Consider the following 25771-nt stretch of genomic DNA (forward strand, 5'->3'; position numbering starts at 1 on the left):
CATTTTCTTACTGACACAGCTGCCAGTGGCTTACCATATAGATCACCCACTGTCATCTACTCTAATGGTACAAGTGTGCCCACACAAGCAGCAAAAAGGAATAAATCACTGTGAACAGTTTTTTAAAAACAACCCCAACAAAGCACCATACCCTAGTTTGTCTTCTCCCCCAGAACCCCTAATCCTGATTTGTTAACTTTCAGGGTAGCAAGAGAGACCCACCAAGGACCAAGATGATTTTGCAGTTGCCAAGATGCTGTCTATACAAGGCAGCGCAATGATCAAGGTGGTTCAGGAAAGTTAGAGAAGACGGGTGAGGGTAACATCTTTTATTGGATACACTTCGGCAGGTGGGAGACACAAGCTCTGACAGTCGGAGCTTCGTAGTTAAACCTCTTCACACTGTCCTTGAGTAAGCGCCTGATGTGGAACACCGCATGCTGCAAGGGAGGTCCGAGGCAGCAATTGCGGGGCGCGGGCATCTAACGCACTTCGCTGCCTTCCAAGCTCGCAGCTTTGACCTGGGCAGTTCCCTGACAAAAGGTGCCAGCCCTAGAGCCGGGGGCTATCAGTGCGGGGGGAGCAAATTCCCACCAACCCCCCCCCCCCCCATGTCGGCCCCACGCCCCCTCTCCCAGCTGCGGAGCCCATTGGCGCTGGGGCCCACAGTGAAACCCGGGTCGGGAAGGGCTCTCCTCACCCCTCGGGCTGCGGCTGGGCGCCCTCGTCGTCCTCCTCCTCCATAGCGCTGCGGCACCTCCTGCTCCTGCTCTCCCCAGCCGGCTGCGCCACGACCCCCCAGCAGGAGCCGTTACGCGGCGGCGGCTGCCTTCTGCCTGGCCAACCAGCCACTGGAGGCAGCGCCAGGAGTTTCGGGAGGCAGCTCCACAGCGCCCTGCTCCTCCCCATGGTGGCGCCGGCACCTGCCCGGGAGCCATCCCCCGCCCCGAAGCTGGGGGAGCTCGCCGGACCCACTACTGCCGCCTCCTTAACTGGAGGGAGTTTGAAGGAGCCCCCCTACCACTCGCCGTTACCAAGATGGCTCCGCGGAGAACAGTTGACGCCGCGGCCATCTTGGTAAAGGCAAAGGCGCCCGGCCCCGACCGCCGCTGGTAGTGAGAGGGATGCGTCAGCGGCGCGGCGAAAAGCTGTGTGACGTGTCAGGGCGATTCTGACGTCACTTGGGTACTCAGCACCTGTCCCCATGAATCTGGAGCTCGTGTGCAGGGGCCCTGGTAGTCTGTGAGTGAGTCCCAAGGAAGTGACCTTGGGGAGGATGAAAGCCTGGGCTAGGACTGGGGGCTAGTCCAGCAGTGAATCAGTATGCTAGGCAAAGCTCATTGCTGGGCAGAGCCAAGCATGCAGGCCAGCCCTGGGAGCATGCTCCAAAGTCACTTCATGAGACAGCCTAAGGGATGGCAGCACCCAAGCCCTGTAAATATGACTCAAACATGAGCAGGGATGCTTATTACTAGTATATGCTAGCAGCTGCCTAGTTTATGGGGCTGTGTATTATCCAGCTACAGCTGTAGGTTCAGCTATTCTGTGTAACCTACATTTATAGAGGCCAATATCTGAGGGTCATAAATACAATTGACATCTATGTAGTTTGCAGTTTTAAATTTCCATGGGGAAACATCCTTAGCTGTAATAGCTGACAAAGGGGTGGAGGGTTGGTTATTCATCTTATTAACATGCAGCTAGAAATCTGTGCCCAATGCAGCATGCACCATGCAATGTCAGACTGTATAATAGCAACATACTGTATAATAGCAACATTTAACACCATATCCTATTTTCTGGCAGTGGCTGGTGCCACATTCTACAAAGGAAATGAACATAATGAAGCAATTAATGGGGATCCATCCTCCGTCATCCAGCTCCACCAGGGTGAGCCATGGCCTCATCACTTTTAAAAGTGATCACTTTTTACTGGTCATAAGGGGGCAAGCAAGCAGTAAGTAAGTGTGAAAGAGGAGGCAGGGTCTTGCAGGGCAGAGGTGGAGCAGGGCTTGGGGAGAAAGGGTGTTGTAAGTGAAGGGCCTCAGGGGAATTGTGGTGCAAGAGCAGAGTATTTCGGAGATAGGGTAGCACAGGTGCGAGGCCTCAGTAGGATGGCATGGTGCTATGATTTGAATACTGGTGCTTTCCCCCTCCCCCTTCTTTTAGGGAGCTCTCACCTCTCCTGGTCCCAACTCCTAGTTAGGGACACCCAGTGCATGAGGTTGCATCCCTAAACATTTCAGCTAATAGCAATTGATGAATCCACCCTGCATTAACTTAATTTTTTTGTTAAACTAGTTTTCATTTTGGCCTTTACAACCTCTTTGGCAATGACTTTCAGGACTGTACATTGTGTGAAGAACTGCTTCCTTATGTTTGTTTGAAATGTTAATGTTTGAAATATTTGAAATATTAATTTCATTTTGTGATCCCTGGTTCTCGTATTATGTGAAGGGGTAAATAACACTTCCCTATATGCTTTATAGGGTTGCCAACTTTCTGCAGAAAACTGAACACCATTGCCATGCTTCCTGCCCCTTTTAGACCCCACCCCTGCCCTGCCTCTTCTCTAAGACCTTGCCTCCAGCTCACTCCATTCCTCCTCCTGTCACTTGCTGGCCCCAACCTTTGTTTACTTGTTCCTTTTCACTAGATTGGGGTGGGAGAGGGAGTGAAGGTTCAAGCTGGGAGTATGAGCTCTGGTGTGGGGTCAGAGATGAAGGGTTTGGGGTGCAGGAGGGTGTCCCAAGGTGGGGCTGAGAGGTTTGTAGGGCAAGAGGGGATTTAGGACTGGGGAAGGTTGTTGGGGTATGGCAGGGAATGAGGGGTGCAGGCTTCAAATGGCACATATCTCAGGAGGCTCCCAGAAGTGGTGGCATGTACCTAGTGGAGGTACAGCCAGGATGCTACACCCTTCTGCCAGGGCTCTCATCCCCTCCCATACCCCAACTCCCTGAGACAGCCTGGTGAAAATGAATGAGTTGTGAGGGTAGGGAGAACAAGTGACAGAGGGAGCGGGTGGGGCAAGGGCAGGTCCTCTGAGGTGGGATGGGGAAAGGGCGTTTGGTTTTGTGTAAGTAGAAAATTGGCAACCCTTCCCCAAAATCTTTCTGGAGCATAATAATTAGCAAAAACCTCCCCCTCCAAACCTGCAACCAGTGGTAGTGGCTGCACCGGGGGAGGCTGAGCCTTCTCAGGTTTATTACACCTGTTGCCGATGCCCCTGACATTACAACATACTATCTGAAAAGTCTTAGAATATTTTTTAAAAATAGTCATCCATATTCATCACCAAATACTGTTCTCTCCTCCACCCCAATCCATCACAAGATGAGACAATAAGCTCTTTAGGTCAGTGTCCTTGGGCCTGATTCTCCTGTTTCTCACACCAGTGTAAATCAAGTGTAATACTTTTGAAGTCAGTGGAATTATACCAATATAAAACTAGGATAAGTATGAATAGAATGCGATTCTTTGTCTTGCTTGTAAAATCATGTAAAACCATGTAAAATCAATAATACTCTCTGTCTCAGCAGTTATAGGCTGTCTGTCTTCTTGAAGCCAGTGTGTATTTCAAAGTCCCCCTTGCTTGAGGACCAGAGCTCTCTTTTAAAAAGGTCCTCTATATAAGGAGCATGCCCTGCAGCTGCTAAGGCTGGTGCCTTCTTAGCCCAATATTGCTCCACTATTTCTTTTTAATCTTAATGTGGGGGCTGTAAATCCCATCACATCAGCTATTACCTACAGGATACGCGTGTAACTTTATCAGTAGACTACCAGTCTGCTATAGTTAAGGTTTACAATTAAAATTACTACTGTCTGTCAAGTCAAGGCATATAAAATGAGTTCAAAAATTTAAAAAAAACCTCTTCTAGTTTGAATATATTGGGACAATAATTGTTTGAGGGTGACATTCGGTGACCATGTATTCTGTGGCCACAGAATTTTCCATGGAAACAACCTTTTGACACAGTATTGTGCAATAAAACTATTCTTTCATTTACAAAGAATATTTCTATCCTTTCTTGTTGTGAAGAAAACCTTAAAACAAGTGCACAATGACTCTGGATTCAGTCTGAAATAAAAGTCTTGAGAGAAGTGAACTAACAAATTCACCCCATTCATTAAATTCAATTCATTTACATTTCAACTGTGAAATTTAAAGATGACAACTTAAATACCAACATTAGAGATTTTACTGCAGACAGTCTGAGCAGGAACATTCAGCTAATATTGTTATGCTACATTCCTAAACTCCTTCCTATGGCTTCTAAGGTTACAAAAGCCCTAGCCACTATTTAGCCTCCTGTCAACATTTCTAGCATCCCCTTTTGAAGTTATGCATTTTCTGTACCCTCCCCAAAAAATCAGTGCAAAATATAAATGCTACACTTTGGTGTAAACTAGATTTGTGGGAACATCATAAAATAAATAGATTGTTATAGAAATTGTAACACAAGGGATACTCTGGTGGTTATTTGTTTATATTTAATTAATTTAAAAACTTGTTTTTAATGTACATTAAGCTGCTGCAGTTTACCATTTGCTGCACTAGAATGCTAATCCAGGCAGGGATAATGGAGAATTTAAGTCTGGCCTGCTGTGAAAAACTTGGCCTATATATTTTTTTTGTTTGTTTTGGGGCTGATGAGAACCTGGACATTTGGATTACTAATGGAATAAAACAGCTATTAAAATGATTAAATTACTGCATTACAGAATGGAGATTGATCACCTACAAAATCTTATGACTGAATACAAATCTGATTTATCAGAGATTCTGTGTAATATGATTTTCACAATAATACCAGTAAAGACTTAAGCTTGGTGGTGAACATCTGATCAAGAAACAGCGGCTACATCTACACTGTGCTGTTTTGCGCAAGAAATATGCAAATGAGGCAAAGCGTGGAATATTGCCATGCCTCATTTGCATAATTAATGAGGGGCCGAGGAGGCAGCCCTTGATTTTCACAATATTACCAGTAAAGACTTAAGCTTGGTGGTGAACATCTGATCAAGAAACAGTGGCTATATCTACACTGCGCTGTTTTGCGCATGAAATATGCAAATGAGGCAAAGCGTGGAATATTGCCATGCCTCATTTGCATAATTAATGAGTGGTCGATTTTTGCGCAAGAGGCTTTTGTGCAAAAAGGAGCTGTCTACACTGCTCCTTTTTGTGCAAAAACCCCCTCTTGCGTAAGAGCTGTACTTCTGCATTTTTCAGGAAGAATGGTTCTTGCGCAAGAGGGGTTTTTTGTGCAAAAAGGAGCGGTGTAGATGGCTCCTTTTTGTGCAAAAGCCTCTTGCGCAAAAACGAAGCCTCATTAATTATGCAAATGAGGCATGGCAATATTCCACGCTTTGCCTAATTTGCATATGTTTTTGCACAAGAGGCTATAGTGTAGGCATAGCCAGAGGGTATAACAAAACAGCAAAATTCATCCCCTGGAGAAAGGACACATTAGACCCATTGCTAGGGCACTCAAAGGGCCTGGCAGCCTACTGGTTAGCACACCCAACATTTGGCCCCTATTTCTTTGCCCAGAGATCATAGAATCATAGAACCATTACAGCTGGAAGAGACCTCAGAAGGTCATCAAGTCCAGCCCCCTGCTCTAGGCTGTACCAATCCCAACTAAATCAACCCGGCCAGGGCTTTGTCAAGCTGAGACTTAAACACCTCTAGGGATGGAGACTCCACTACTTCCCTAGGCAACCCATTCCAGTGCTTCACTACCCTCCTAGTGAAATATTTTTTCCTAATATCCAACCTGGACCTCTCCCACCACAACTTGAGATCATTGCTCCTTGTTCTGCCATCTGTCACTACTGAGAACAGCCTCTCTCCATCCTCTTTGGAACCTCCCTTCAGGAAGTTGAAGGCTGCTATCAAATCCGCCCTCACTCTTTGCTTCTGCGGACTAAACAGACCCAACTCCCTCAGCCTCTCCTCATAAGTCATATTCTCCAGCCCCCCAGTCATTTTGGTTGCCCTCCGCTGGACCCTCTCCAATGCGTCCACATCCTTTTTGTAGTGGGAGGCCCAGAACTGGACACAATACTCCAGATGTGGCCTCACCAGAGCTGAATAAAGGGGACTAATGACATCTCTGGATCTGCTGGCAATGCTCCTCTTAATGCAACATAATATGCCATTAGCCTTCTTGGCTACAAGGGCACACTGTTGACTCATATCCAGCTTCTCATCTACTGTAATCCCCAAGTCCTTTTCTGCAGAACTATTACTTAAGTGGTTGGTCCCCAGCTTGTAACAATGCTTGGGATTCTTCCGTCCCAAGTGCAGGACTCTGCACTTGTCCTTGTTGAACCTCATCAGATTTCTTTTGGCCCAATCCTCCAATTTGTTTAAGTCATTCTGGACCCTATCTCTGCCCTCAAGCGTATCTACCTCTCCCCCTAGCTTAGTGTCATCTGCAAACTTGCTGAGGGTACAATCCATCCCCTCATCCAGGTCATTAATAAGTATACTGAACAAAGCCGGTCCTAGAACCGAACCTTGGGGCACTCCACTAGAAACCAACTGCCATCCTGACATCAAGCCGTTGATCACTATCCGCTGGGCCCGGCCTTCTAGCCATCTTTCTATCCATCTTACTGTCCATTTATCCAATCCACATTCCCTTAACTTGCTGGCAAGAATATTGTGGGAGACCGTATGAAAAGCCTTGCTAAAGTCAAGGTATATCACATCCATTGACTTTCCCACGTCCACAGAGCCAGTTTACCTCATCATAGAAGCTAATCAGATTGGTCAGGCACGACTTGCCCTTTGTGAATCCATGCTGACTATTCCTAATCACTTTCCTCTCTTCCAAGTGCCTCAAAATGGATTCCTTAAGGATCCCTTCCGTGATTTTTACAGGAACTGAGGTAAGACTGACCGGCCTATAGTTCCCTGGATCGTCCTTCTTCCCTTTTTTGAAGATGGGCACTACATTTGCCTTTTTCCAATCATCTGGGATTTCTCCCGACCTCCACAACTTTTCAAAGATAATGGCCAAAGGCTCCTCAATGACATTTGCCAACTCCTTCAGTACCCTCGGATGCATTAAGTCTGGACCCATGGATTTGTGTACGTTTAGCTTTTCTAAATAGTTCCTAACCTGTTCTTTACCCACCAAGGGCTGTCGATCTTCATCCCATCTTGTGTCACTTAGTGCATTAGTCCGGGAGCCCACCTTTTCCGTGAATACAGAGGCAAAGAAAGCATTGAGTACTTCAGCTTTCCCCACATCATCTGTCACTAGGTTACCTCCTTCATCCAGTAGGGGCCGCACACCCTCTCTGGCAGGTCCTCTGGGCAAAAAGCCCAGTTCCACTTTCCTGTACTTGTTCCTTTCTCAATCCTTGCCGTTTAGGGCATGTCCGAATAGTCCAAACAGTTTTTAGTGACTTGTCTGGCATAGCATCCTGTTGTGGCAACCTGCTGTGACCCTTGGATCCAGAATCTGCTCATATATGAAGAGCAACATTGGCAATCTCAGGATCCATGCCCAGGGTGGACATATGTAAAACACACATCTTAGTCTGCGCTGTTACAACTGGGCCTTCCTCTGAATTCTTGGGAGCTCCCTTTGTTGGAAATGACAGATATTCCCATCAGAAACTCTTGTGAATCAGTGGTCTCTTAGACTTGGCCAATGGCTGATGGCTCTGGGGTATGTATGGTACCCTTGCTCCTCATGCACTCTTGATTCTGGGTGAGCGGAGACATCAGCTTTCACAGCCTGTTTTCTCATTCAGTGGTGTAGACAGTTGGTGAGTCCTTACTGTGGCCTCATTGTAGAGGTCTTGGCTACCAGATAATTTTCCATGAGATGTTTGGCATCAGTCATGGCTTGGGGACAGTGCCATAGCACCCAGTCTTCTGCTCCAGAAGCAGTATCTGGGTGAAATGTTTGAGTATGAATAGGTTGACTTCTTGAACTCCTGTCTTCATCTCTGATCTAAGCCAATCTCCAGCATAAGTTTTGTAGCTTCTGGGCAACCCTATGGGGCCTTTCTCCCAGAAGGAACTTCTCATTACAGAAGTGCTGATGGAATGTCTCTTCTGCGATGTCCCAGGGTGTCATGAATAGCCACCGTGACCTGTGCATACTCTCTAGTCACAACAATGTCTGAAGCATGATGAGTGGCGTGCACTGCCCTGGTGAGCCATGAGGCTAGCAAAATAGCTTATTGGTCAAGGGTCCACCAGACTGCTGTGTCCACTTGCTCAAAGTTTTCAAAGAAGGCCTCAAGATTGTCATCAAGCCCTATTTTAGTAAGCTTGCCAGGGCAGAGGCCAATGCTGGATTGAGCTTCATTGGCTCTGCAGAGGTGGATGGCCACAGAAACATGACCACCTGATTCATCAGTCGTTGCTGTTGGGCTGTTTAATCGTGGATCAGCTACTGCTTTTGCTTGGCCTTTTGTTGAAAGAGTTGCTATGATGATGTTCCCCATTCTGTTCAGCCATCCGTGTTAGCAGCAAATCCATCTCCATTAAGTTATGGGAAGAAGCCATTTGCTTGAGGTCTCCCTGATGTTTTTGTAGCAGGGATTGTGTCTGCACACTCCCTACTATACTGGATGTCTGGCAATAATAGAATAATTATTCCATTTTCAACCTAAGAAATGCATAAATAGCAACAGTTAAAGGGTCATCAACAAACTGTATGCTTGGTTTTTGAATGAGATGTTAAAGTTCTCTATATTTATCCTGAGTCTCAGTCGTTTCTAATACTGGCTTTACACCTGTATGATTCTATTGATTTCCATGCAATTACTCAGTTTTCACCAGAATAAGAGCAGAATCAGGGCCCTAAGTTCCTTCTCCTACTATGAAATATTACATTCACATACTTCTACACAAGAATGCTATGCTCTTTGTTTAAAAAAGAGAGAGATTTATTTTATAAAAGATTACAAAGAAAAGTTCAAAAAATACAAAGAAGCACATATGAGGATAAACTAAATGTAGGCAGTCAGCAGTCAACATTAGTGAGGACTGATTTACTACTTCATGCTCATTTAACACTTTCAAACAGCCTTTAATGAGAGGTTCTTCAATAGAACAGTGTTAGCCAGTGCAGAATTATATTCTGCATCAGTCAGGCAGTTTCCATGTTGTTGCTTTCCCAGTCATTTGCATGAAATCTTATTTAAATATGGCCTCCCCCATACAAAGGGACAGATTATCCATTAGGCACAATAGCTTGCTCTTGGTCATGTTGAGTTTCTTATCAGGAGGCAATCTACCTGGAATTGTTAGCCTGAGCCAAAAATTGGTTTGTTTGGAGGGAGACAGATCCAGAGCAGACAAAAAAAAAGAGAGTGGAGAGATCCTGCATTAGCAGATGTTAATGCAGGATCTGACTACACTTGTATTGGTGTTTTTCTGTTGTAAAGATAGAGCCAAAAAAGTACCCAGACATGAACTACTTCAAGACAGGCCCAGAAGAGAAAATAATAGAATTCCACTTATCACCTACAGTCCACAACTTAAACCCCTCCAATTCATTATCAACCTATCCTGGAAAATGACCCCTCACTCTCAGAGACTTTGGGGAAAAGGCCAGTTCTCACTTGCAGACAACCCTCTAGCCTCAAACAAATTCTTTCCAGTAGCCATGCAACACACCTCCATCATAATCATCCAGGAACCCAGTAATCCAAGAATCAGCACTGGTGCCAACTCTGCACACACATCTATACCAGCGATTTCATCACTGGACCCAATAACATTAGCCACCAAATCACAGGCTCGTTTAACTGCACATCCACTAATGTGATCTATACCATCAAATGCCAGCAATGCCCCACTGCAATGTATATTGGCTGAACTGAACAGTCTCTGTGGGAAAGAATTAATGGACACAAATCAGATATCCAAAAAGGCAATACACAAAAACCTGTTGGAGAACACTTTAATCTTCCTGGACACTCATTAATAGATCTCCAAGTCACCATTTTGTTTCAGACCAGTTCCACAAGCCAAATACACAGAGAAGGATTGGAACTTAACTTCATTCACAAGTTTAATTCTTATGCTAATGGTCTCAACTAGGATATAGGGTGGACTCAAACACCATCTTCCACCTTTTAATGACTTAACCAACCAACCAACCAATGGAGGTGCTAGTGGTTCTTAACAGCCTCTTGTAACTATTTGAACTACAGCCGCTCTCTGAGTCCTGCTGTTTGGAGAAACAGGGCTTTGTATAATTCTTTCAAAATAAACCAGATTGCATCAAAGAAATAACTGACTCCATCACGAGTTTTCTCTACCTAACTGAAACAACCTGCAAAGCCCTGAGTATTGGCTAATCACTTGGATCAAAACGGTAGCATTTCCCTCTTGGCTACTGTTCATGTTTTAACAATCCACCAAAAGGCAAATAAGGATAAATGGAGATTAGGCAATAAGAGGTTGAGAATGCAGAGCTTAAGAAATGGGCTAAGAAGTGAGATTTTTAAGAGAACAGGAGAGACTAGGGATGTCACCATTTAATCAGTTAACTGGTTAAACATTATGTTTAACTGGTTAACTACTTAAATGAGGGCTGGTGTGGAGCAGCCCTCCCAATGCTGGTGGGGGCTGCTCCGGCCTTGCTGGAGTGCCTGTGGCCCACAGCATGGTGTGGCTAGGCCACTGGTTAACTGGTAAGCCTCACCATTATTGGATGATGTTTACCAGTTAACCATTAACATTCCTAGGAAAGACCTTTCCAAAATATCTTGATTGTCTGGATATAGGAATAGTACTGTACTATGCATTTACTCTAGTGGGAGGTTTTTATAACTGGCATTAACAGTTTCTACACCCAAGGGAAGCCCTGTTGTCTTTATAGCCTCTTTCAGAAAAGGATACCGACTGCGCTACTGTTCAGCATCCATCACTGGCTGGGCAGTGATAAAAGAGTAATAGCTATCTTGAGAGAGACTGTGGTCCATATTCTGAGTAATTTGATTGACATCAGATAGCGAAGGGATAACATATTTGTTTTCTGAAAGGAAAGGTTCCTGTAAAGGGATGATGAGCAATAGGCTCACAAAAATGCTGCTTTGCATGTGTTCAGAGGGATCATCATTCACTGTTAAAATCAGAATAACAACACAGAACTGTGCACCAAAATGTCATTGAAGACAGAGGTCAGAAAAGAGCATTTTACAAGGATGCCTTCCTTGAAGAAAAAGCAAAAAGGCGCTCATTTCTAGTAGGATTATTTTACAGCAAGCGCTGTAAGCAGCATGGGAAATCTATTTGTTTTTATGAAACATATGAACTTTCTCATAGCGATTTCTTATTCAGTTGCTGCATCAAAATGAGTCTCTTTCTTTTCCTCTTTTTTCCTTGGGAAAGGAACATCTATTTGTAAGCCTTATGGAAGCCCTAGCACCTCAGGTAGTGAGTTGTTTGGTATTAATATGACAGGTCTCTTTTTTATTATGTAGCTAATATCCATGAGAAAAAGAGGAGAATGACGACCGTACAGTTTAATGCTCCCTAACTGAAATTCCTAATCACCAGCTACAAAAGGGAGAACTGTGTTAATGAGCAAAAAGAAATGGCAGTATAGGCTGAGCCAACAGTCTTTCTTTTATTTAACCAGACTTCCTTACAATGCAAGAGTACAAAGGATCAATGTCAATGGCCTGTAGGCCTGTGCAGTTGCTGCCCTATGATTAACCATGGGAGAGAAAAAGTATTTACAATTTAATTCTCTGGAGAACAACCTATAAATAAAAAAATTGAATTAGCTAGAGGCTAATGAACAACTGTGCAAAGGAATGTAAAGTTAAGCAACACAATCTCCATAAAGCAAAGGTAATTTATACAGGTCACTTTATTCACATAAATCTCTTCTGCAAGAAACTCTGATTCAGTCCAAATGTGTGGGGTTTTTTGGGTTTTTTTAAGACTCATTTGAACATTGCTTTCTTTGCTCAGTACAAGGCAATTTCAGACTCCAGTATTTCACATTACTCATTAATGCTGGCTGTATCATTGTTTTAATAATGTATAGCAGATTGTTGTCTTATTCTGATTGTGGTGGCTCTACGATGTGAGAGAGACAAGGTGTGTGAGGGTGTCTAGACTACAGGGTTTTGTCAACAGTAAGTTGACAGAACATTTCTTGAAATGTGGTTCCTTCATAGGTCATGTTCTCTAGACCTTTAACCATTCTCTTCTATAGACCTTCTCCAGTTTCTCCACATCTTTCTTGAAATGCGGAGCCCAAAACTGGACACAATACTCCAATTGAGGCCTAACCAGCGCAGAGTAGAGCGGAAGAATGACTTCTCGTGTCTTGCTCACAACATAACTGTTAATACATCCAAGAATCATGTTTGCTTTTTTTGCAACAGCATCACACTGCTGATTCATATTCAGCTTGTGGTCCACTATAACCCCTAGATCCCTTTCTGCTGTACTCCTTCCCGAACAGTCATTTCCCATTCTGTATGTATAAAACTGATGGTTCCTTCCTAAATGGAGCACTTTGCATTTGTCTTTATTAAACTTCATCCTGTTTACCTCAGACTATTTGTCCAGATCATTTTGAATTATGACCCTATTCTCCAGAGCAGTCGCAACTCCTCCCAGCTTTGTATCATCTGAAAATTTAATAAGCGTACTTTCTATGCTAATATCTAAATCATTGATGAAGATATTGAACAGCACACCACATCCACAGCTTCTCCCTTATCCACAAGATTCATTATCCTATCAAAGAAAGCTATCAGATTGGTTTAACATGATTTGTTCTTTACAAATCCATGCTGGCTGTTCCCTATCACCTTACCACATTCCAAGTGTTTACAGATGATTTCCTTAATTACTTGCTCCATTATCTTCCCTGGCACAGAAGTTAAACTGACTGGTCTGTATTTACTGAGTTGTTCTTCTTTCCCTTTTTATAAATGGGCACTATATTTGCCCTTTTACAGTCTTCTGGAATCTCTCCTATCTCCCATGATTTTCCAAAGATGATAGCTAGAGGCTCAGATATCTCCTTTATCAGCTCCTTGAGTATTCTAGGATGCATTTCATCAGGCCCTGATGACTTGCAGGAATCTAACTTTTCTAGGCAATTTTTAACTTGTTCTTTTTTTATTTTATCTTCTAAACCTACCTCCTTCCCACTAGCATTCACTGTGTTAGGCATTCCTTCAGACTTCTCGGTGAAGACCGAAACAAAGAAGTCATTAAGCATCTCTGCCATTTCCAAGTTTCCTGTTACTGTTTCTCCCTCCTCACTGACCAGTGGGCCTACCCTGTCCTTGGTCTTCCTCTTGCTTCTAATGTATTTATAAAAAGTCTTCTTGTTTCCCTTTATTCCCGTAGCTAGTTTGAGCTCATTTTGTGCCTTTACCTTCTAATCTTGCCCCTGCATTCCTGTGTTGTTGGTCTATATTCATCCTTTGTAATTTGTCCTACTTTCCATTTTTTATGAGACTCCTTTTTTATTTTTAGATCATGCAAGATCTCGTGATTAAGCCAAGGCAGCCTTTGCCATATTTTCTATCTTTCCAACACAGTGGAATAGCTTCCTTTTGGGCCCTTAATAATGTCCCTTTGAAAAACTGCCAACTCTCCTCTGTTGTTTTTCCGCTCAGTCTTGATTTCCATGGGACCTTACCTATCAGCTCTCTGAGCTTACCAAAATCTGCCTTCCTGAAATCCATTGTCTCTATTTTGCTGTTCTCCCTTCTACCCTTCCTTAGAATTGTGAACTCTATGATTTCATGATCACTTTCACCCAAGCTGCCTTCCACTTTCAAATTCTCAACCAATTCCTCTCTATTTGTTAGGATCAAATCTAGAACAGCGTTCCCCTGGTAGCTTTTTCAGCCTTCTGAAATAAAGTTGTCTCCAATGCAGTCCAAGAACTTATTGGATAGTCTGAGCCCCGCTGTGTTATTTTCCCAACATATATCTGGATAGTTGAAGTGCCTCATCACCACCAAATCTTGGGCTTTGGATTATATTGTTAGTTGTTTAAAAAAAGCCTCATCCACTTCTTCCACCTGGGTAGGTGGCCTGTAGTAGACTCCTAGCATGACATCACCCTTGTTTTTAATCCCTTTTAGCCTAACCCAGAGACTCTCAACATATCCGTCTCCTATGCCCACCTCCACCTCACTCCAACTGTGTTCATTTTTAATGTATAAGGCAACACCTCCCTTTTTTTCCTGTTTATCCTTCCTGAGCAAGCTGTATCCTTCCCTTGCATACAAACATTCCAATCATGTGTATTATCCCACAAAGTTTCTGTGATGCCAACAGTGTAATAATTATATTCATTTATTAGCACTTCCAGTTCTTCTTGCTTATTACCCATACTTCTCGCATTTGTATATAGGCATCTAAGATACTGATTTGACCTTGCCTCCTGGTTTTGCCCTGACCCTCCTTTCTCTCTGCCATTATAGCCCACGCTCCCTCCCATTTCCAACCCATCTTCCAGATCTCCATGTTCTCCACTTACCTGTGGGCTTTGCTCACCTGTCCTTGTTGAACCTAGTTTAAAGCCCTCCTCACTAGGTTAGCCAGGCTGTGTCCAAGAATATGGAGATATACCATCTCATAGAGCTGGAAGGGACCTTGAGAGGTCATTGAATCCTGTCCCCTGCCCTCACATCAGGACCAAGGGGACAGAGGTGAAGAAAGGGATGGTTATCTACTATATACTTCAGAGAGTTTGATTGTTTGTATATCTGTCTGTTTCATAGGCAGGCGCAGCACATTTCATTAGGGTGTGCACCCAAAGAATTTTTTTAAAATGTATTCTTTGACCTCCATTAGCCACACCCCTGACCCCCATTAGCCACGCCTCTGGGGTAACACTTTTGGGGCAATATGGACACATGACCAGAAATAAAGGTGTCATGTGAACCCCCTCCCCCAAAGACTTTTCCCACCATCCTCTTACCCAGGGCTTGACAAATTATGGAAAACCCTACTTGCCAGACTAAAAAGGGACTCGCCACCCTCCCCCCCCAAGTGTTTTTTTTATGGCATAAATTCCTAATTAGAATAAGAGCAGTAATTACTAATAAGTTATTAATAAATGTCACCCAAGTTATTAATAAATATTTTATAAATCTTTACCTTTTCTCTCTGCTGCCATGTCTCCTCTCCTTTCTCCATCAGCTCCCCTGGTGCCTGCTGCCCCCCAACCCCTCACCCTACTCTGCTGTCCTGACTCCTGCCCTTCTCACTGCCCTCAGCCTTCCTGAGACCTGCCCCCCTCCACCAGCCCTTCTCTCCCCCCTGTGCCTACTCCTCCAGTAGCCCCACTCTGATCATATGAGCTACCCCTCCTCATCCCCTCTCCTAATACCTCCCTCTACACACCTGCCCTGCCTTTCTCCTCTGGTGATGGTCCTTCCCCTGCAGGTGTCTGCCCTTCTGCTTCACCCCCAGAATCCCCTGGCACCTGCACCTTCCCTTAGCCCTGCACCCTCCTGGTGTCTCCATCTTCCTTCATTGCCCCTGCCCACTTTGCTCTCTTTTTCCCTGATGCCCACCCTCTGCCCCTGTTCCCCTCGTGCCCCCACACATGACTTGCTCCATCCCCACCTTTCTCATGCCCACGCCTTCTTTCTAGCCTTCTCCCAGCACCTCCCCCTTCCCCTCTAGCCCCCAAAGCCCTTCTGCTCTCCTCTCCTAGCATCATCCTGTCCCCCCTCCCACTGACACCTCCCCTCCTGCCCTTTTCCTCATTGTCTGCACTTGGCCCCCTGGCATTTGTCTCTCTCTACACCCTTTCCCTTGGTGCCTTCCCCTTTCTTCTCCTGACCTGCCCCCTTCTCAGCACAAGCCCCTTCCTCTCTAACCCTTACCCCCTATTTTTCCCTCTTCCTCCAGCAGCCGCCAACTGGTCTGTAACAGAGTTCTACGATTGCCCTGTCATCCTTCTGGTGCTCCCCCTACTCTGTCTTTCTTAGGTTTCTCAGCCCCCTTTTGGGCCACAAACCCCCACTCCACAGTCTCTGGTTCCCAAAGTTCCAGCAGTCCCCATCACTTGGTGCCTGCATTGGGTCCAACTCGTAGGGTTGCCAGGTAGACCCTCCCCCAAAAAACTGGACACACTTGATCTTGTGGGGGGGGGGGGAAGAGGGACTGGCTAGGAGGCAGGGACTGGCCAGGGGGAAGAGGAGGGCTGAGGGGGAAGAAGGGATGAGAAGCAGCTCTGGGGGGGGGGGCGCCAGCCGCGCGATCTCCTCCCCCGGCTCCCTCCCCGAGGCCAGCCACGCTGCCCCCTTCCCTGTCCCCTCCCTTCCCCGAGGCCAGCTGGGCTGCCACTGCTTCCAACCTCCCCCCCCCCAGGCCAGCCGCGCTGCACCCGATCCCCTGCCCGGGGCGCACCTCCCCTCCCCCGCCTTCCCGCCTGGGGTTTAAACTCACCTCGCTTGATGGGGCGGCTGGGTGACATTACTGCGTCCCTGCCGCCTCTTTCCGTGGGGTCCTAAGACCTGATGGTTTTGGCCGCGCATGCGCGGCAAACCTGGCACAGCACCCCTTCGCTCATGCCCCCTTTGAAACATTAGGGTGTGCCTGGGCACACCCGGCACACCCCGTGCACACACCTGTGGTCTGTCTGCCTGTCTGTCCCCCAGCCATGAGACATGCAGCCTTCACTGGCTGTACTAACTGCAACTGCAGCAGGCATGGACAGGCATTTCTCACCTGGCAACAAGCTGTTGCAGTGACAGAGGGCTAGAGTTATCTTCTCTCCCCAGGGGGACCTTCATACTGAATTCCTCATCCATAGCCCCAGCTGCACCCCAGAGTAATGATTTAAATGAAGAAAAACAAAAATTACTTCAGTTAGGAACACAAGCAATGCTGGGTAAATCCTCTAGTCTTATTATAGCTTAAATTTTTAGTCTAACATCATTAATATTCCTTTTATTTTATCTCACTTTTTCACTGGATAGCTAAATATCTTGACATAAACTTGCATCTATTTTTTCTGAAGATTTGTGCTAAAAGCTATATCTGAGAATATATTTACATTTGAGACACAACTATTTTGTTAAGCAGGAGGCGATTTATGATATAATTAGTGCATCTTGAGCTTTAATGTTGTGTCTAAAAAGCATTCACATTTCTGGGCTGGCTGATGGATTAATGGAGTCTGGTAATGTCCCGTTGGAATATATCCCAGCATAATGAACTAAAATTTGGAAAAATTTAGTTACCTTTAATTTTAAAATTCTACCTTGCACTAGGGATATTAGGAGGCAAGTAAATAGCTAAACATGTAGTCAACAGAAATTCTATCAACCAAATGATTAGTCAATAAGGGAGAGAGACTCCAGGAGTTACTCCCTCACTGCGGCTCTGCAGTTTAAATGTAGTAAGAGCCAGGTGAGCAGGCAACCCGGCTCCTACTATATTTAAACTGCAGAACCGCAGTGGGGGTAGGTTCTGGACTGGCAGGAGCTGAGACTGAGCCGGACTTGCGTAGCCCTGGCTCAGACCGGATACAGCTGGCCGTGAACAGAGGCTGCTGCCAAGGCAGCATTTGTTCACAGTCAGCCCCAGCCACTGCACTCAGGGGATGATCTGTGGGATGTGAAGCAGCCTCTGCCCACAGTGGGCAGAGGCTGCTTCATGGTAGCAGCACAGAGGCAGCAGCATGGGGGGCACAGGTGGCACTGTGTAGACAGTGCTGGGGGGAACCAGCTTTTAAGCTGGCTCCCCCCCACCAGCACTGGTTTCTGCTTCCCCTCTTGCTGCCTCTAATACAGAAGCAGCAAGTGTGTAGGAGGGGGGAATGTGAGTAGTCAAGTAGTCAACTCAGCTACCGGATAAGCCTAGACTTCTCGGGTAGTTGACTACTTGCATACATCCCTACCTTGCACAGTTCAGATGTGCTTTTCTACTTTCTGGTTATGTCCAAAGAAATATATTTAAAATTGGACATGCTAGAACTTGTATGGCTCTTTTTAATTTGCTTTCGTAGCATATAAAAAAGAAAAATAACTTCATATCAGGCTGTATTTATATTGCATCTACATTATTTTATAGGAATTATTTTTTTTAGATTGTAAAGTCTTTGTGGCAGGGATTGTGTCTGCACACTACCTAGCATACTGGATGTCTGGAAATAATAGAACAATTATTCCATTTTCAACCTATGAAATTCAATATCAGCCTTTTTTATTTTCCATATCTTAAAAATATTAATGTTTGCAGCTCACTTTTGAAATATATAATGTCTCATGAATTTCCTTATATTGTGTTATTTTCATGTGAATAGTGTGTGTAAAAGATGCTGGATTAGAAATGATGGAGAATCAAATCCTTTTTTTTTTATCCACAAAGCAAGTACAGCAGTAGTGCAAACTTCTCTATGTGAACTGGAATAATAAACTTCCAGCCTGGGCTAAAAAAAAATGCCTCTCGGATTAAGGGCTTGTCTATACATGAAAGTTATTCTCAGAACAAGAAGAGTGTGAACTGAAAGCAGAATAACCATTCCTGAATAACTCCATGTAGAACATTCTTATTCCAGATTTAAATTTAGGGAAAGTACTAATGGGCCCAATCCAACTCCTATTAACATCAAAGAATTTTGATGGAAACTGAAATAATGAGTCTCTTGAACCAAGACACAAATAGACCAATGTAGAAATAGTCACATAAGTGCTGAAATTACTGAAGGAAGAAAAACAGCCAGTATACTAATATTCACATTTTGCCCATAAATGCTTATCAGCCTAAACAGTTTGCCAATATGGATTTTCAAAGCTTGCTTCTATCTCTCTCACAGAGAGCATGTCTACATTGGGAAATTATTTTGAAATAACTTATTTCAAAATAATAACTCCTGAAATGACTATTTTGAAATAGTGCATCCACACTACAAGGCACCATCGAAATAGCACATCCACACTGATTGGAGCCTATATTGCATTTAAAGCCCTCAAAAGCACTCCAGGAGGGCATCAGAAGAGCAGTCACTTCTAGTAGCTGCTTCCTGAAGCTAGCTGAGACTCATGCTTCAAGGGGTTCTTCTCTACAGCCACGTCTCACACTCCACTTCTTCACTAACAAACCCCTCATGGGACACCAAACTTGCACCACATGCTCTGGTTGCCCTTGCGGACACCAAATAACTCACACCATGGAGCCAGAGCTGCTGCAAAGCAGTGCCAGCTCTTGGGCGCAGACTGCCCTCGCGGTGCTTCAGGACCACCACGACCAGCCCAGACCGGGGGACTGCTTCACCCAGGCCCTGGCTCTCCTGATGCACAAAATTCCCCTTCATCCTCTGCACACCGTGGAATGCTGCTTCTGGTAGAGGGAGACCAGTTCCGACTGGTGGGACCACATTGTTGGCACCCACATCCCCATCCTGGCCCACGACCACCGTGCCTCTGAATACATCAGTAGAAAGGGGTACTTCTTGATGGTGCTCCAGGGCCTCGTGGACCACAGGACCAGTTCACAAACATTTATGTCAGGTGGTCAGGGAAGGTGCATGATGCCTGCATATTCTGGAACTCAAGCCTCTTCCTCAGGATGCATGCTGGCACTTTTTTCTTTGACTGCACCATCAGGGTCAGGGACATCCTGAGTGACACAGCTGACCCCTTGTCTCCCCTAGCTGATAAAGCCCTACAGGGGCAGCCTGGACCACCAAAGAGACCTTCAATACCAGGCTCAGCAAGTGACAGATGGTGCTGGAGTGTGCCTTAGGCTGCCTCAAGGGGAGGTTCTAGAATCTCCTCACCCACCCTCAAGGGGAGGTTCTAGAATCTCCTCACCCACCTGGACCGCAGAGAGCGCAACATCCCAGTGGAGTTGTCAGGTGTGTGGCCAGAGTGGCCACAAGGGCATCTGTGAGAGGCCTCTGGAGGCCAATTATTTCGAAATAACAGCAGCTGAGCATCCACACTACGTAATTCAAAATAATAGACTTGGTAGTGTCATCTTTTTATTTCAAAATAAGGGGAGTTATTTTGAAATAACTCCCTAGTGTAGACCACGGCAGAGAGAGCTACAACTACATTTGGGCAGGTCAGTCTATGAATTAGATTCCTGGGGACCTTTGAAACAAGATAAATAGGAGACTAATAGAGTGAAAGACATTCCCACTAGCATTGTGGAACTGCCATTCCTCAGACAAAGGGTTCTGCCAGACAGCATCATCTATTCAAACCACAAAATAATTACACAGCCCTGCTTGCCATGTGTTTCTGAATTATGTTTATGGTAGTCTTCAGTGTCTTGTTTTTTTTAAATCAACCAAGCATTGATATTTTATTTCAAATTACAGAGAGGGCATAAAAGGACTGAACTAATGGGGCTATACATGGCATGGTTGAAATCACTATTTGATATAGTTTTAAAAGTGTTCTTAATATATGATAAAATAGATATTAATTATATTCATAACAGCACAATATCTTAGCTATTTTATAATACAGACTGTGGCCCAAGTCAGTCATGTCTTGGTCTACTGACTAGGACACTGGAGTGGTTGTCAGGAATCCTAGAGTGGATGTCAGGTTCTTTTCCTAGTTTTGCTACTGACCTATTGAGACGTAGAGCAAGCCACTTCACCTTTTCTGTGCCTATTTTTTCTCCCTTCATCTCTCTGATTTATTTAGATGCTAGCCTCTTCACGGCATGGACTGTCTTCCAATGTGCATCTGTAACGTGCCCAGCACAAAGGAGCTGGTTGTATGTCTTAGGTGGTTTTGTGGGTGCTACTGAATCACAAATATTAAAATAAATATAATCAAAATTGGAGGCTTCTTGTGGGTACCAAGGCATGTCTGTGCAGATCTGATTATAGGAATGGGACCCATGTAATTAAATTCCCGAATACAAGTCTGACCCTAAGAGAACCAGAGAAACCTTAGCTCACATTGAAGTTAGTAGATATTGAAAGGATTCAGTCTCTTGTGAGATTGGTCTTTTAATTCTGCAAAGAATGGCCAAAAAACTCTCCCCAATTTTTGGGCTCTGAAAGGCTCCCCAGTTTTTGGGCTCTTAAAGAAAGGCTCACTGATAATTTAGGACCATTCAGGAATTCCAATATTTACTCTAAAACATGCTTTCAGTATCAAATACTTGAATTCCTTTAAAAAACCTTAAATTCCATTTTCTGTTTCTCTTTCATAACTACATCACTAGTGATATTTGAATCTGCACCTCCAGGTGTATGCAATACCTATATATTTTAGAGACTGCCCAATTAAGATATTTTGAAAGCAAGTGTGAAAAATTGGGACACTTTGATCAGATTGGAGTGTCATCTGAAGAAGTGGGCTGTGCCTACGAAAGCTCATGATACCATCTACATGTTTTGTTAATCTTTAAAGTGCTACAATACTATTTGTTGTTTTTTAAGTTTATCATGTACAGACTAACTTGGCTACCCATCTGAAACAGTAGAATTAAAACAGTGTACTTCCCAAGGATGGACAGTCATACCAGTATAAAGCGGTCTTATACCAGTGTAGCTATTCCACTACAGGGAGTGGAATAAGGTGTAAAGGCACTCTTATAAAAATAGACCTGTGTTTTCTCTAAAAGTGTGGTTAGCACACTGATTTAGAAGGCCCCTGCCAGCTGGGAACAGACAGAAGGTCCCAGCAACCAGGGAGAGACAGAAGGCTGGGGGAGAGAGAAGGCACAGGGGCAGGGAGTGGAGAGGGGGAGAAAAAGCACTGCTAGATGAGAACTCCTGTCCCAAACTCCTCCTCACCCTACAACTCTCATTCTCTCACTCCCCCAGGTCTCCAGCCTGCTACCATGACCCACCCCCCCACATCCTCAAGGCTCTGCCCTGACTCCTGCACTTCCCACACTACCAATCCCCCCTGCCCTGAAGATCCAAGGCAACGCCAGGTAAGTCTTCTAATAATTATATAAGTACAAAGAGCTGTATGTAGGCCTTTCAATGTTAAGAAAAGCCAGATCTAAGAGTGCGTGTTGAACCTTAGTGAAGTTCTAGTGGGAATATGTGTTATGATGATACAGACTCACAAGTGTGGCTTTGGGATCAATTCCCTTCCCCTCACTTCACCAGTTTTCTCCAAGCTACCAAGGGAGGTGGTGGTTTCTTCATCTCTTAAATTTCTACTAAAGAAGATTAGGTGCCTTTCTAGAGTGTGCTTTGGTCACAAATATGCTACTGAGCTATACAGGAGGTATGTGATATACAAGGTGGCTGTGTCTAGACTGGCCAGTTTTTCCAGAAAATCAGCCGCTTTTCCGGAAAAACTTGCCAGCTGTCTACACTGGCCGCTTGAATTTCCACAAAAGCAGTGATGATCTCATGTAAGATTGTCAGTGTTTTTGCGGAAATACTATGCTGCTCCCATTCCGGCAAAAGTCCTTCGGGCAAAAGGGCCAGTGTAGACAGCTCAGATTTGTTTTCCGCAAAAAAGCCCTGATCGTGAAAAGCGCGTCTAGATTGGCACGGACGCTTTTCCGCAAAAAGTGCTTTTGCGGAAAAGCGTCCATGCCAATCTAGACGCTCTGTTCCGAAAATGCTTTTAACGGAAAACTTTTCCGTTAAAAGCATTTCCGGAAAATCATGCCAGTCTAGACATAACCAGTGTGTGTATGTGTATGTGAGAGATTAGATGATCTAATAGTTTCTTCAGGCCTGAGAGTCTACAATCTTGTAAGAAACTGAGTGTGTTACATTGAGCAGCCTCTGATGTCTTCATGTGTATCCTGCTTGATCCCCAGAACTAACAGGTGAGTGGGGTGACACAGGAGAGACAGCTTTGATATCCCAAATGGGCTAGCCAGGGGCAAGACATTAGCCCTGCAGGGCAGAGGTGGGAGAGGAAGTGACATCATAAGGACCTTTGGCTGGACCTCAGCTTATTGGTCAAAGGAGGTTGGAAATGGTGACATCACAGAGAGACCTAAAAACTGCCAGCCAGTACAGACCACAGGCAGGGGAACTATCAGAATGGCTCCTTTTTTATGTCCCTCCTATGGCTTTGGTGAAGGGAGGCTGGTTCTTGAGGTCTCTCCTTGACTTAGAGAGCATTCAGGTTCACATATATGAGCATGAGGAAGAGCCTATTTGGACTTTTCCACTCTCCCAATACAAATTTCTCTAGACAACAGATGTCCCTTTTGAGAAAGGAAGAATCTTAGACAGATTTGGTATCTATTCAGTCTGATCTGTCTGGTGCTGGCCAAATTATAAGCACAGAAAAGAATAGTTTAAGGTGGCACACTTTTTTCCTCACCTAATCCTTTGTCCATAGAAGCACTGAGGACACTGAAGTTTTACTTTTAAAGTTTCCCTGCTCTTCTCCCTTTACTGGGTTGCTCTCTTCAGCCCTCAGTGTGGGATGCCCACAGAGAGAAATGGGAATAGGCAAGTGCTCTGACTGTGATCCCACTGGTGACCTGAGCTATTGTTTGGGCTATCTGGAGAGTCAACACACTAGTCGACTAGTCGTTTCCCTCCTCCTTGCTGCCTTTATTGGCTTTTCTCTTTGGCTCTGCCATCATCTTGCTATGTGACCTGAGGTAGATCATTGCCGTTTCATGTACTACAGGGTCTCAATCTGTCAAATGGGAAGAGGGACACTTCTCTAATTGCTAGCAGTGGTGTGGAGGAGAAAGGGTTGTTTTGAGGTGTTGAGCTCCAAGGCATTTTAAAATTTGCTAAAATGTCTTTTCTAGAGAAACAAGAAATCGCCAGGGACAAATTTTAACTACTGGTTCCTGACTCATTTTTAGTGACCTTAACAAGCCAGATGCTGTACACCTTTTCTGAGATGCTAGAAAGAGTATCTTTATAATATTAGCAAGATAGTGCCTATATTTAGAAACAGGAGCAGACTAGTCACTCACTTTGATACCTGGGAAGATACTGGAACAAATTATTACACTTGTAAGCACCTAAGTTTACCATTATTGCAAAATATTTGCTTGAAACCGCCTATATGTAAGGACTAGTAAGTATTGATTTTTCAAGAACAAATAATACAAAATCAACCCCATTTCCTTTGTTAGAGTAACTCACCTAACGGATGCATGAAAGCAATTGACATATCTTGGTGTTAATAAGGCTTTTGACACAGTCCCACATGACTGTCTCAGTGTAAGGTCTGAATGAATTCTCCTGGAAAGACTTCAAGACCAAACTGTGTGTACATGAACAGATCTGCTGTGCTTAGATATCCAGCAGATAGAGTGGTATTGCTCAAAATAGTCAACTTCACTCCAGAAGATTGGAGCAGCCCCTGTCCACAGTGGGCCCCTGCAGGTCTCAAGCAGCTCCATGCCTCCGACAGGCAGGAAGCTGCCCCAGTGCCCATTGATTAAGTTAACCAGAATCAATAAGCATCACCCATTAATACTGAGACTAACTCCAGCTGGGTGATGGAACCTCTCCCAAAATCTGCCAGCTTCTCTGAGGTCAATCCCGGTTGATGAGCCTTTTTCTGTCCTTTCCCTCCCCCAAGTTAGGATCAGATCCTCCCAATGACACATGAAGGACACTCTATCCACTGGAGGAAGCCTTCTATTCTGTTGAGCTAGGGATGCAGCGAGAGCTCCCCCAATGTGTAACCACCAATAGGAATGGGAGTATACAGGCATTGAAATGAGAAACCTGATATCTTTTTCTGTCCTCCAGGATTGGCAATACATAACGCTGAAGACATGATGCTGGGATTGGCATCAAGACAGCAGACAACAGAAATGCAGCTGGGAAGGGGGTAGATAAGGATTTTTCTGCCAGAGAACTACACAGCTCAGGGTGTGGAACTGGCTGGATGTTCTTGCATCCTGGAAAATTACTGGACAAGATCCTGCAACTTATTTTTGGTTCATAGACTTACTTGTTCAGCCCAGTGTGAGAAGATGCTGTAATAAATCCTGGATAGGAGCCAGGCTAATGATTATGGTTATGTATGTTCCATGGATATATTGCTATGTGTCAAGAAAACAATCACCAGATGAAACAACTCTGACAGTATTTTTTCCTTCTCTTTCCTATACCTATACCCTCTCTTTCACGGCTATTTATTTGTACTCTGGACCCCTTAACTCCATTCATCAGAATAAGTGGATTGTGTCCATGAAAACTCATGATACCATCTACATTTTTTGTTTGTCTTTAAGGTGCTGCAGGACTATTAGTTGATTTTTAAGTTTTTTTCAGTTACAGACGAACATGGCTACAACCTCTGAATCCTCAAATGGAATGTTTCTCTGCAGATGCAGTTCCCGTCCCTGCTCTCTGGCTGACAAGTGTCTGAGAGGGGAGCCACTGGATTGGTGAGTGGGCAGGACACACCCAGCTATTGCCTGAGCAGTGCCTTGTTGGTTCCCAGAAAGAGGGGTGAGTGTGTGCTCCGTTCCACCACTAGCCAGAAAGCAGAAAACGCCCCCTCTGCCCACAGGGCAGTATTGTCTGCGTGGTGAGGTCACATGGTCCTTGTCATGCTGCCGTTTGGATCCCCTGGGAACCCCCGGCTGAGCCGGAGTCGCCTGGCCCAGTTACTGGAGAAGTCGCTAGCAGAGGGGAGGGGAGGAGACCGTTGTCCTGTCAGCGCCAGACGCCCCGCGTGGCTCGTTTCAGGCAGTCGCTCTGCCGGAGGCAACAGCAGGTCTCCGCTCGCTCCTGAGAGCTGCACTCCAGAGCACGCTGCTCAGCCGCACAGACACAGGCCCCTGCCGGGAAGCCCCCTCCAGAAAGCGCCCCGCTCTTGTCCCGCAGCGTCGGCGGCAGCGTCCTCAGCTCCAGCCCTG

General features: G+C 45.0%; 1 protein-coding gene and 1 long non-coding RNA gene across 5 annotated transcripts in view; one reads left to right on the plus strand and one right to left on the minus strand.

Annotated features, from left to right (window-relative positions):
• The window catches only part of NAPEPLD (N-acyl phosphatidylethanolamine phospholipase D), a 51206-nt gene extending 27023 nt beyond the window's left edge, over positions 1 to 24183 (minus strand). The window contains exon 1 of one of the 4 annotated variants that reach the window (XM_006137533.4): positions 24039 to 24183. Coding sequence is in view for 2 of the 4 variants with exons in the window: in XM_006137532.5 (XP_006137594.3) it covers positions 701 to 909 (209 nt within the window). In the remaining 2 variants the exon portion in view is untranslated. Of the gene's footprint in view, positions 1 to 700; positions 1143 to 24038 lie in introns of those variants that run through there. The other 3 variants (XM_006137532.5, XM_025178704.3, XM_075926784.2) reach the window with 3 other exon arrangements.
• Positions 1240 to 24789, plus strand: LOC149525543 (uncharacterized). Its single transcript, XR_016349678.1, has 4 exons — positions 1240 to 1434; positions 1807 to 1890; positions 21777 to 21889; positions 24654 to 24789. It is a non-coding gene; the product is annotated as an uncharacterized LOC149525543 (long non-coding RNA).
• Positions 24790 to 25771: the final 982 nt, after the last annotated feature.

Source organism: Pelodiscus sinensis, chromosome 1 (genome assembly GCF_052426305.1).
Source record: "Pelodiscus sinensis isolate ZL-2025 chromosome 1, ASM5242630v1, whole genome shotgun sequence".
Lineage (NCBI taxonomy): Eukaryota > Metazoa > Chordata > Testudines > Trionychidae > Pelodiscus > Pelodiscus sinensis.